Below are 13,640 nucleotides of genomic sequence, written 5' to 3' on the forward strand. Positions count from 1 at the left end.
TTCTACATTTTCACACTAGGTTAGCATCAGAACCAATGACAACATTCGCTGTGGGGAAAGGCGTATACTACATCACCCAATGAATGACAATAGGCACACTGGAATTTTAAGGGGTCAGCTACAAAAGCTGCGGTATTACCAGATATATCTTTAACTCGTGTAGTCCATGCTCAATTTCAAAATATATCTGTCATATCAATAAGTATTTACAACATTTACTCATTTTACAGTTTTTGAAATGTTACTGCAATTCATTTCCAGTAAATCTGTTTCTAATAAATCATGAATACTGTGTGAAATAACATTTTTTCAAGTAAAACTCTTTCTCATTAGCTTATGTAATTAATTTATAATTTCTATGTGAACATACACAAGTCATGACTACATTCTACAATTCTTTTGATCGAATTTGCAGTTGTGCATTTTATATACCATACAACGTTGTCAACCTGTTCTCTCCTTTTTGTAATTGTTATTCTTTCAGAATCAATTCTCTCAAGACTTTTTGCACTTTAAGTACCTAAACAGTTCCATACAGTGAGGAAGAGCGTTCTTCATTATCTGCTTCAGTAAATTTTCACAGTTTAAACTTGCAAGTACTGTTTTAAATGTATTTATTTCAGTTTACTAGTAAAAAAATGACTCTTTAATATAGTGAAACATTTGGCTTTCTTATGTGATTATATAAATATTGAAGTCTCCACTACTTACATAACCATCAGTTTGAATCTTTCTTTATACCGAACTTATATTTGAAAGTATATGATCTTCCTCGTCACCTGTTGTAAAGGTAAACTGAACACTTTGCTTATTATATCCGAGTACTGCTTTCCAAAAGCTGGCTATTGAGTTATATGGAGTGTCAAAACTTCTTTGGCTCAATGATTTGAGGAAGCTCTCTAAAACTCTTAAACAGAATAACAATCGATAAATTTTGTCACTAGATCTGTCTATTTTACATGAGATTCTTCTAGTTTTATTTGTTGATATCAGTTATCACCTTCACCCACATAATCAATCGCGCTTAAACCATACAATAAATTATTTCATGAAATATCGTTGGTAGTGAGAAGTGATAACAGAATCCAATAAATGAAAGCTGTTTTAGTTAATCTCCAATGTAACATTCAGCAGTTTTTGCATAACTGAGAAGGAAAGGTATTACTGTAAGTCTTTTTGTATAATATGAGTACTCAATTAAATGAAAAATTATTTCTAATGAGATTCATAGGACTCTTGTATTTTAATTAATTCATGTAAATTTTAATTCAGTTGATTATATGTTTGATAAAATGACGAGTATTTCCAGAAATCTACAGTTTTGTTCATATTATTCGTGAACCAAAATATCCTTCATTTTTAGCAATACATTATTAACTTCAATATTCAATATTTAGTAATAACATTAACTGATCATAATAATTAGCTTATCAATCTTAGTAAAATTGGTGAAAAACTCAGAAATAATATAGAATTTACAAAGTAAGAAAACTCAGTTAAGTAAATAAGTGAAACAGATTGGAGAGTAAAGCTGAGGTTGACAGAAAAAACACAAATATAGAAAGTTATTGAGTAGGTCCAAGTGGATGTGAAGAAGCCTCCAATCATTGGTAATGATAGTTTACCTCCAGAATGACTAAAGTAGGAGAAACTCAATCATTCATATGTCTATTCCAGACATTAATCTAAACATCAAGAATTTATAAAGGAAATTAATAAAACTGAAGATAAACAGGATATTACATTAATTATTTTTACTAAAAATTATAAAAAATCTGTAACATTAAACGAATATGAAAATGGGTTGGTTGATATATTTCATGTTAATTATAAACATTAAAAGATAATCACATCGTTTAAGTGTACAGCATAAATGTTAACTGTTAATCATAATTTTTTGTAATGGCAATATGGTGTACAGAGATTGTTACACAAGAAAAAAAGTATTAGAAACAAGGAGGCTTTAAAGAAGCTTTTCTCACTTATTAAATAGGGCTTAGAAATGTTTATGAGAAATATGAGCACCTATATCACTGTTTAATTGATGTAGTTGAAAATATCAAAGAAGAAAATAAATGGGGTAAACATATGTTAAAATTATATACACACACTTGTATTACTAGTTAATCAGTTGTAATTATTATACACTAAGTGGGCCAGAGATACAGAAGTAAAGACTAATTTTGAAGTCATTAGCCATAGGAATAAAAGAGATAATGTATCAATATACTGATTAATTTCTCAAAGTCTTGACTCAGAAACATACTACTACAAGTGACTGATCATACAATTTGAGACTTTTGATTTATTAAGTTACATTTATGAGAATGTTAGAGCATTCAGATGGAGTATCATCTTGTAAGAAACAAAGTAAATGTTGTAATGGTGATAAATACAATTACTTGATAAAAAGTTGTAAGACATGACTTCCCAAAGCAGACAGACTAAAGTCAGTATCTGATAACTCATTAACTACAACTCAGGAAGCTACAAGGTTATAAAACCCTTTGCTGGAAACTAACTAGATGTGGTTGGGTCAATGATTTTATAAATTTAGTTGATAGACTTATCATTATTCATGGAGAAGAAATAGCTGGAAATAAATATTATAATGAGAAAATGGGATATAGTGAAAGGTAAAGTAAATTATAAATAATTTTATAGGTGCTCAATATAAAGAATTGCTTTAGTTCAAAGGATATGACAACCCTTACTTCATAAATTTAGTTTTTCAGACTGAGAGCATTTTAGAAAACAAAGAAAACTGAGAAAAACTCCACTATTTGACCATATTAAGTGCCAGACTATGTATCGAAAGAATGAATGCAAAGAAGTATTTCGTTAAGAAATGTGGAATTTCCATCTGTCAAATAACTTCTTGAAAGTGTGTGACACATTTCATGTTTCTAAACATGGTACACAACAAGGAGATGTAACATGTAACTTACTAATGTCTGTATATTTGATTTCATTAGCAAACATCATATTTATGTTATAAATATGACACAGAAAATAACTATGAAGCTGTGTGTTGTTTTCAGTGATTAGATACCTGGTAATACACAGGGTTACATAATGAGTATGGGTCACAAATCATTGCTTATAAGCCACAGCAGAAATGATTTATAAAAACTGCACAGAGAAAAACAGAATTTCCATCTAGTGTTTCCTTCAGATGGTGCCTAAGGTACTGCAGTTTTGAACAGCTATTTTACTTTTTTCCCTGTATATACAGAATTAAAATGAATAAGTAAGTCCTCAGAAAATGAAATAACTGATGTAGTAAAGGTAGACAACATGAACTTGAACTGAATAAAAAGTTTATCTTTGCAGATATCAATTACTGTAGGAAAGTTAATTCATTTTGGATTGTGAGTATAAGTTTCCATTACCTGACAGATTCATAAAGTGTTTTAATAAAAGGACTGGACTTTGAAGGTGGTTAATGTTCAACAAGACATCTACTGAGCATACAGAATTTTGTCAGAAATAAAATGTGGGTATTCAAAACATGACATTTTATTACCTAATGAATGACTCATCTAATTAATACGTTTAGGAACTTATAAGTTAGTGGATTTTGGTTTGATATCATTCATTAATTCCTGAGAAAATAGGTGGTTTGTACATGTTTCAGTTCTTTATATTACATTCAGAATTGTTGCTGAAAAAGTGTATGCAGTGTAGCAAATTTCATCTTTTACCAGTTTTAGATATTTCATTTGTGCTGATTTTGGAAATTCTAGAAAAATATACTGAATTCATGTACTTTTGTATATATTTTGATGTCTTTTTCCCAATTATTTCAATAAGTTTCACTTTTGAAAATCAGTCAGCATATTTGTTGAAAGCAGATTGAAAATGGTGCCATGAGCATTTTGTGAAAGAAATGAATGAAAATCCAGAAGTGCACCAGAAATTCCATATCATATCTGCAGATGGTGTTGAATGTCTATCCTACTTTTCTTTCCATCACCCACAGTAAAAATTTATTTTGCGTAACATAAAGTGCATAATCATTTAATTGATTTCAAGAAATTTATTCCTTTACAGTCCTTTGCTTGTGCATTTATTTACAATTGATACAAAAATATGTCTGACAATACATTTCAAGTTCTTTTGGGTCAAAGATGATGTAGTGTTGAATGTATTGCATTCAAGTTCTGACGTCTTCAATTTTTTTTCTCAGGACTGAGGACATCTGGAAACATGTGATCACCTTAAATTTGCGGGCACCATGGATGGCACACAGAACCCTATTGGTTGCAGTAAGAGTGAAGAGTGGTTTTGATATCAGAATTAACGACATTGTAGTTGAAAGAACAGGGAGCAGTCATACATTTTTCTTCATTTTCTTTGTGTGACACCTACTGAAACACATCCACAGTTCAGTGCAATACATAACCATCGTATCATGAATGTTACGAATGTGTGTTTCTGGGTGCAACAGTTCCAATAGGCCACAAGTCTGACAACAAACCAAAATACTTTTGGCCTCGTATCAGCTGTTCTGACTGCACTGTCATGCGAGTGGACAAATTTGTTTCAGATTACTGTAGATTTAGTGTGAAAGCTATCGCCTTGTTAGGTGGCATTTCCGAGGGATCTATGCTCATAATCGTGCATGATGAATTGAGATTTGGAAAAAGTCCTCGAGGTAGACACCAGGAATTCTGACAGATAACCTCAAGGACGTGCACATTGTGATTTACCATATGGTGTTAATACTCAATGACATCACGAATACGACTTTATTTTCGACAGCTGAGGCAGCAAATGTGCTATGATGTTGGTTTCAATACGAAATAATTTGGTGCTCAGCTTAGTGGAAGCACACAGACTAGTTGGAAAAAAGACTCGGAACTGATAATGCTGAAAATATGATGACTGCTATGTTTTGTAACGCTTATTTATATGTTCCGGGACAATGGTGAAAGGTGTGAGCCATAAACAAGGTTTGAAGAACAGATTTCGTTCATCAATACATGAAAAACAACCATAAAAGGGTTGCTTGTGCTCTTGCACTAGATACTGTACCAGTGCATTAGGTCTGCATGGCACAGCAACTTCGAATTGCTTTCCATGCTCCTTATTCACCTTATCTGGTTCCTAGGACTTTTTTTTACAACAATGAAAGAGTCTCTCAGTAGTTGCATGATCTCCAGGCATGCTGCTGTTACATCAGGGATTTCCAGTCTCAAAACAGAATCCTAAGGAAATAGCTCTTGTGGCCATGGCAACATGGATTCGATTTGTGTGAATATTTTGTAAAAAAGAAAATCAGAGATATAAGAACTTTAACATACCCCACATAATCTTGAACAAAAATTTCAGTCACCACTGAAGGGTATGCAGTACTAGGATAATGCATACATATAATTGCATTACCCTATTAGTGTCACATGCCCTGATGATGGCTTGTTGCAATTACAGCAGAAACACTGGTTCCACATTTTACAATATCATGCAGTCTATGACCCAAAGAACCTTATGGGATTTTACTTCAGCCGCAAAAGCCCCTAAATGTACATTTGCACAATGTTGATTGCATATCACTGACTGACCGAGAGAGGTGGCGCAGTAGTTATCACACTGGACTCGTATTTGGGTGAACAATGGTTCAAACCTGCATCTGGCCATCCTGATTCAAATTTTCCTCGATTTCCTTAAATCGCTTCAGGCAAATTCTGGGATGGTTCCTCTCAAAGAGCATGCCCAACTTCCTTCCTTATCCTTCCCTAATCCAATGGGACCAATGATGTCACTGTTAGGTTCTCTCCCCCAAATCATCCGGCTAAACAACCAGATTACTGACAGATTCCTCAGTCCCTTACTGTATACCTGACCAAGGACCATATCCTAGCAGTGTACTGTTGACAAAATATTGAATGGGATATAATGATTTATTGAACACAGACCTCTTGAAAGACTTCTTGACATATCAATTTTGGTAACTTGACATGGAAGTGGGCCCTGTTCCTCCCCAATATGACTTCAACATCAACTTCATTCAGTGTTGTCAGTGGATCCAACATTTCAAAAACAGTATTTAGGGAAACAATACGGAGGTGACAAAAGCTAAGAATGGGTTTCAGTAAAGTCAGTTTATTTCATACCTTTAAAACAATGAGAGATATTCTTAGCGTTTTGATACTAACTAAACTGGTTTTTATCAAACACTTCGACTTGAAGAGTTGTTTAGGATCAGTATGATGTTGAGGAATGGAAGGCCATCAAAGTCAGCAATTCTTATTTACATGTTATGATTCAAGTATGTTAAGATAAATTAAATCGGACTTTGTATGAGAAAGCAAAAATAATTTAATGTTCATAAAATTCTATTGGTTAATGTGTCAGCATCTGTAAATAACACATCTGCATTTTAAATCTTTCTGTGTTATAAATGTAGGAAAATTCAGTACATATTTAACTTCATTTCTTACAATTATAAAGACTGCTACTGATACAGAGAATGTAGTTGAACATTTCGCCTAGTCTACCCAATTTTAATGTTACAGTTAAAACAAGTGACAACTATTTTGTCATTTATTACATTACAATTCACGAATGCCATTTAAAATAGTGAGCAGTCGTGGATCTGGGGCGAGACCTTGCAGTTTGCGTGGCAATGTCTCAAAGTCAGCTTTTTCCACTTCATGGCAGGGATCATCTTCCTTAGAAGCCACCTGCGATGAAAACTGTGGACCCAGCAGACGTTCACAAGCAGCACATATACCACACCACGTGCGGAAATCCAGCTTGTCAGAATCTTGCCAACCAACAAGCGACCTGAAATTTTCAATCTGTGCATCTGACAGAGGAGCGCCCATTACTTCTTCAAGACCAATAACGACATTCTGAAGAAAAATATGACACAATATGAATTTATTTTTACTATGTTTGCAATCATCGATTAATACAAATCAGCAGTTCTTTGAGTTAATGCAGCCTCACCTCTCCCTTCATTCTTCTGTCAGTATCTTCATCATCTAACTCTTCTCTGTGTCTATTGAAAACCATATTGTACAGAAGTTTCCTTCCACTTGAAACATCTACATGAGACTGAAGGTACTGTAGAGGAGACATTTCTGCAACAGTGACACATATGTTAACTGAAACTATCGAATTACACAAATATAACGACGATTGCATACAATGAACTTAAGGATACAACTAACATGCTCAAAGAGAATGTGACAGGCATCAAGATAACACCGAAAATCGTAGGAGAGATATCTGACATATTCACTATTAGGACAAATATCAAGCTAGCAAGTTTTCTTTAATAGTATCTGGAAAAAAACTCCACGAAAGAGGACTATATGAAGAGGTCACCTCATGGCAATTTTAACTGGCGGACTTCTGCTGGCCTTTGCTGATCATATTGCTATATTTTCTGAAAATTTAATGACAGTATTAGAATAAGTATACCTCCTGAAAAAAATCTGTGTGAAAATTGGACTACAAAAACTTTGAAGCAATCAAATAAAATGTGGCAAACTCTCTTAAACAGTTACAAACAGACTATGAAGAAACAGACATAATTGGTAATACAAATAGAAAGTTGGTAATACAAACAGTCAGGCAAGACAAGAAAGGCGAATCTGGAGATCGCACACCAACTGATTAAAGACACACAAAAAAAAGAATCCATCACTCAGCATTAAATCTGACATTACAGTACCAAGGAGACTTTATGCTATAGAATGTACATTCTCGATGACACATAAAGAAAATAAAAACAAAAAAGAAAGAAAGTAATAAAAATTTTAAGAAATGTTGCCATCAAGAACAAAGTAAGGCGAATAATGATACAAAAGTAATGGAGACCTCTGCTGGAATAGAGAAACGTGATTTAGGTTCTTTGGTTGTACAGTGGGGTTTGGCTGCAGTAGATCCACTGAATGATTTCTTAACTGTGCTCACACGAATAAAGGGTAGTCAGAGAATCCAAGAAATAAAGAAAGATGTGGTAGAAACTGCTATAACAGAACCCATGATGATAACATACATTTATAAATTTAGTGCAAAACATTTCAGGAGGAAGAAACTGAAAACAACGACCACTGATAGAAGAAAGATGTAAAGCGGCAGCTCATGTCCCAACAGCACCACAGGCGAAAATAGCGTTCGTCTGTGAATTATTTTTATGGACTTTAAACAGAAAGTACTATGTGCTGAGTAATTTAATTCGTAAATTTCTGCCATATTTGTGTGCTTATTAGACAATCTCATGTGGAGTTCCCGCACTTTTACTGTGGATATGGACTGTGATTGTTGTGTTTGGATGCAACCTAAGTTGATGACCCTTCACTCATGGCTCCAGGTAATGCTGTCTTTGGTCATGTAGTTAGATGCTGCTGCCAATGGGCATCACTGTTGGATGTGGGGATTGGTGGGACATGCAGCACTCCACACATGTACCCCAATCAGTCCACTAGTATGGCTGCCCTAATCAATGCCCACACTGAGGGTGACCCCTCAACCCCTAATCGAGTATGAAGTCCTTTCAAGGTGTGATAAGCAGGGAAACAATTTCTGGGTTACGAATCGAAAGGCCTCCCAAATTAGTTTGAGAAACAGGTTTCAGGTGCCGTCTTCAGCTCCAGATGCAGTCGCTTGTCCTATTTCAGAGGAAGGCTCTGCAAAATCTGGGCAGTCACAGAGGGTGGGATTACTGGTAGCTGGGAACTCCAATGCTAATCACGTAATGGTTTCCCATAGGCATATGGCTTCCAAGGAGGGCAAGAAGTCCAGTATGTTACCTGCTGTGTGCATACTGGGAGGAGTCATTTCTGACGTGGAAGAAATCCTTCTCGATTCCATGAAGAGCACAGGGGGCAGCCAATTGCATGTAGTCGCTCATGCCAGTACAAATGACGAGTGTCGTTTCGGATCAGAAGAGATTCTGTCTGGTTTCGAGTGACTATTTGAAGTGATGAAGACTGACAGTCTTGCTTGCAAGATGAAGGCAGAGTTCACAATCGGTAGCACCCTCGAAGGGCTCACTGTTCAATGGTGGGCCTGAATCAGAGGCTTAGGAAGTTCTGCAACTGCATATTCATTGAAATGCACGATAGGCTCCCACCTAGTAGGTCAAGGGCCCATTACATGCAAGATGTGGCTACCTGTGTAGTGGGGCCTGTGTGGAGTGGAATGGGGGGATTTTTAGGTTAGAGAACCTTGGGAAAGACTGAAAAGGTGGTCTGTCTGGGTCAAACACAGGATGAGGTTAGACCTAGGAACCACTGGTATTACGGTAGTAAAATGTTGTAGCTGTGTTAGAAAGAACCAAACTACCAGGCGCTCAAATCATTATAAGCACCAAAAGCTACCTAAAGCCAAAGAATAGAACAGCCAAAGTTTTTACAGAGGACCTAACCATGTTTGGAAAGGATGGATTACACATGGTTGGTGGTTCCATGTTTGTCGATGTTAGAAGTAATTTATCTTATGGCGAAATTGACATAGATTGCTCTTATGAGGGCATTCAATAAGTAACACAACACCATGTTTTTGATCACTGCTTGGTCTCCATAGACATTTTGCAAGTGCCTATGAATATCTTAGATGCTCCGGTTTTCCTCCAAAAGAAAGTTTATGACAGCTCTCTGCCTGGATCACATCTCTGATACAGAAGTCATTTTGAAGGCTACATATAGTGCTGCACCCTTATTGGAACGTCATGGAACTATGGGGGCTGAAGTGGAAATATTCACGTTGCCCCATGAGAAATTCCGCATTTTTATGACCTAAACAGTCCGAAAAAATGTGCTGCATTTCTTATTCAATACCGCTCATAGTGTGGTTGGTAGTTACACTTGACAATCGGATTAATTAACAATTAGATCCTTTTATCTCCCTCGCTCTCAAATGATACAGCTGCTGAGAGGTTCAAACAGGCTACCCCACTCATTCAGGTTTAGTCGGTGTGACTCCAATCTACCCTCGATATGTTGGCGCAAATACATTTTCAAAGCTTGTGCAAGGTATAAAAATCGTCCTAAATTGTACCAAATACTTTCCCTGAATATTTTTTGAGCGTTTAGTTCAGGAGTACGCTCAAAGTGTAAATGGTTGGGAAAACATATTTAACCTATTATTGACAAATAATCTAGAAGAAATACGGGCATCATGACGAATACAGGGATTATTTACCAGAGGACGATTGTAATGACACTGAATACTGTAACACCCTCCAAAATTTAATGCAAAATATATCAGTTTATTAAAAATATCTGATCTCCATATCAAAAGGCCATGGATGCCCAATGGTACCAACTGGCGCCGATTCATCCTCAGCTCACAGGCGTCACTAGATGTGGATATGCAGGGGCATGTGGTCAGCACACCGCTCTCCCGGCTGTATGTCAGTTTACGAGATCGGAGTCACTACTTCTCGATCAAGTAGCTCCTCAATTGGCCTCACAAGGGCTGAGTACACTCCTCTTGACAAGTCGCTCGGCAGACGGGATGGTCGCCCATCCAGGTGCTAGCCCAGCTTGACAGCGCTTAACTTCCGTGATCTGACGGGAACCGATGTTACCACTGCGGCAAGGCCGTTCGCTTGACGGCATCCTTAGAGATATTGTCCGTTCATTTCAAACTAACTATGTAAGAGTAGACAAGATGTGGCCTAAGTTTAAAGAAATTATATCGACATAAAATGAGAGATTCATACAAAATAAATTAATGTGAGATGGAACGAATTCCCCACAGTATACAAAAAAAGGCAGAACACTGTTTCAGAAGCAATGAAAGAGGATGCTAAATTTTGAAGAATGCAAAATCCCCAAGTTTGCGAAGTTTTATAGAAACTCCAAATTTAGCACAGATTTCAGTGCGAGATGCTTTTAATCGTGTCCACGACGAAACTCTGTCCCGAAATCTGGTTCTATGTAAAGTTCACCAGCGGCAAGAAACGATCAGTACCTATATTGCGTGGTAGTGAAGGTACTGTTACTGATGACAGTGCTCCTAAATTGGAATTACTGAAGGCAGTTTTCCGAAAATGCTTCACGGAAGAAGACGAAGTAAATATTCGATAATTCGAATCAATAACAGCTGCCAACATGTGTAACTTAGAAACAGATATCGTTGGCGTAGAGAGACAACTCAGATCACCTAATAATGGCGGTTCAGACTGTATATCCATTTAGATTCCTCTGAGAATATGCTGATATAATACCTCAACACTTTCAATCATATACAACCCCTCATTCGACAAAATATCGATGTCTAAAGTCTGGAAAGTTGCACACTAATACTCAAGAAAGAAAACAGGAGTAATCCACAGAATTAAACCTGTACCACTGACTTCGATTTGCAGTAGAATTTTGAAACACATCATCCACTCAAACATTATGATTTACCCAAGAGAAAACGACTTACCGACACATAGTCAGAAAAACGATCTATTGACATGTAATAGAAAATCAATATATTGACACATAAACAGAAAAATACTCCATTGATACAAAATCAGCACAGATTCAGAAAGTTCTTGTGTAACACAACTAGCTCTTTATACTATTGACAAACTGATTACATATATCTGGATTTCCAGAAGGCTGTCAATACCGTTTCTCAACAGTGGGTTATAATCAAACTATTTTGAAATTATAGTTTGAAGATGCTCATATCTTCAGGAACTATTGATGATGTCTCACATTTTGTTAACTGGAAAATAATTAAAACTTTTGTACATGTAAATGAATAGTTTAATTCACCTGAACTCAGCCACAATTTTATATAGACGTTTTACAAGGAAAAACGCCAGTAATGAAAGGAAATTGCCTGGAGAACAACTGTAAGGCTATGTTGTCCAATTGTTAAAAAATGGTTCAAGTGGCTCTGAGCACTATGGGACTTAACATCTGTGGTCATCAGTCCCCTAGAACTTAGAACTACTTAAACCTAACTAACCTAAGGACATCACACACATCCATGCCCGAGGCAGAATTCGAACCTCCGACCGTAGCGGTCACGCAGTTCCAGACTGAAGTGCCTAGAACTGCACGGCCACACCGGCCGGCTGTCCAATTGTTAAAAGGTATAGTGTGTGACTCAGTTATGTTAAACCATGAGAGGGGATGCCAGGGTAGCATCACAACACAACACAAGCAGAATGCCAAAAGACGCCAGAGTGATGGATGTAAGAGTGAATAACATTGAAAGATATGGGTGTGCTGCAGAAATATTGAGATAATTAACCATTTTTAGATAGTATACTGACAGCATAGGATTGACATGACTACTAGACAAGAAAATTATCGAACAAGTTTTATTTGAACAAATTGGTGAATATAGCGAACTTATAGAGCACAGTTAATGGTAATGCTGTATGACAACAGTTGCTGCCATAAAACAAAATTCAAGTAATAGGTGAAAACCCGAAAGGATTGATTATAGACCTATTATTTCATTTAATCGTTTATCTTCAAATGAACTTCAAGAAAATGAGAACTTACTCAGGTGGAGCTTGAAGGTAATACAGGAAAGACTATACACATGTACAGCAGAATACTTCTTCACAGCAGAATATACATCACAACACTGTTTCCAAAGAAACACTTGGGGAAAAATGATGAAGATTAAAGTTTGCATGTTGCAAATTCTGCCACTAACATTTCGCTGCAGTCAAATTACATCGTATGAACAGATATTGAAATCTGTTATACAAATAAACATTTAAAAATTGACGCTGAAACGGGCAAAAACAGTAAAACCACAAGAAAAGTCATGTCAAGGCTTTAACAGGTGGTACTGTATAATCAGTTATAACAAAAGGGAAAATTACAATTTCTTTTTTCTTCTCCATTATTACCTCAGTCACTTTAGTTGTACCTAACTATTTGGCAATTTCTTTTTTCCTCTCATTTATTACCTCAGTCACTTTAATTCTACTTAACTATTTGCCAACTGCAAAGGGGACTGAAAGTAGTGAATTATACAGATTAGTAAGGTTATATGTACTAGAGTGCTGCAACGCTCCATGTTTGACCGGTCACGGCTCGCCTGTTGACGGGGGGACCAAGCCGCTCGTGTCCGGCCCCATACGACTCGGCTCGGTCACATACTCGCCCCATGTCTGATGTCCGGATTCCGGACACGCGGATAACCGAGCATGACCGGTCACCGCTGACGTCTCACCTCGCCTCGCCACGGCTCGCTGCTCTGTGCTGTACAAATCCAAGGCCTCTCTCTCTCTCTCTCTTTTAATACGAAAGTAACGTTTCCAAGAACGGGTACGTTACACAGCTAAATTCATAGAGCACTTTCTTTTATAATATTTATTCCCGTCTTCCTAACGTCCAGGAATTTTGTTGTAAATAAAACATTGATCACAAGAGACCAAACTGTGTTAATGTAATGAAATGTAAGCGTCAAATAGTGCACCTGATTATGCGAATCAGTCCACATATCAACTGTCACAGCACATGTGTTATTAATAACTTCCGCAATAACAGAAGGCATTATACTGTTTCGTATTGCATCAGCTTGTTCTTTGACATGTCTGCTTATAGTAGAGGGATGTGGCATGGCATCTCCCACGTTAACTTTTCCATAATGCGCACCTAGATGTATTAATTCTTGGCCTAGTTCTCTGAAACCTTCACCGAAAACAGCATTAAAAGGTC

The 13,640-nt window shown here is 36.5% G+C and overlaps 1 protein-coding gene across 1 annotated transcript in view; it reads right to left on the reverse strand.

The window, feature by feature from the left end:
- Nucleotides 1-6,367: 6,367 nt before the first annotated feature.
- The window catches only part of LOC126141558 (uncharacterized), a 152,776-nt gene continuing 145,503 nt past the window's right edge, over nucleotides 6,368-13,640 (reverse strand). Inside the window, exons 7-8 of the mRNA XM_049915284.1 lie at nucleotides 6,955-7,088; nucleotides 6,368-6,857 (exon numbers count right to left, since the gene is read on the reverse strand). Of these exons, the coding sequence (XP_049771241.1) occupies nucleotides 6,555-6,857; nucleotides 6,955-7,088 (437 nt within the window). The 3' untranslated portion in view covers nucleotides 6,368-6,554. The remainder of the gene's footprint in view (nucleotides 6,858-6,954; nucleotides 7,089-13,640) is intronic.

This window comes from Schistocerca cancellata, chromosome 1, assembly GCF_023864275.1.
Source record: "Schistocerca cancellata isolate TAMUIC-IGC-003103 chromosome 1, iqSchCanc2.1, whole genome shotgun sequence".
NCBI classification, from domain to species: domain Eukaryota; kingdom Metazoa; phylum Arthropoda; class Insecta; order Orthoptera; family Acrididae; genus Schistocerca; species Schistocerca cancellata.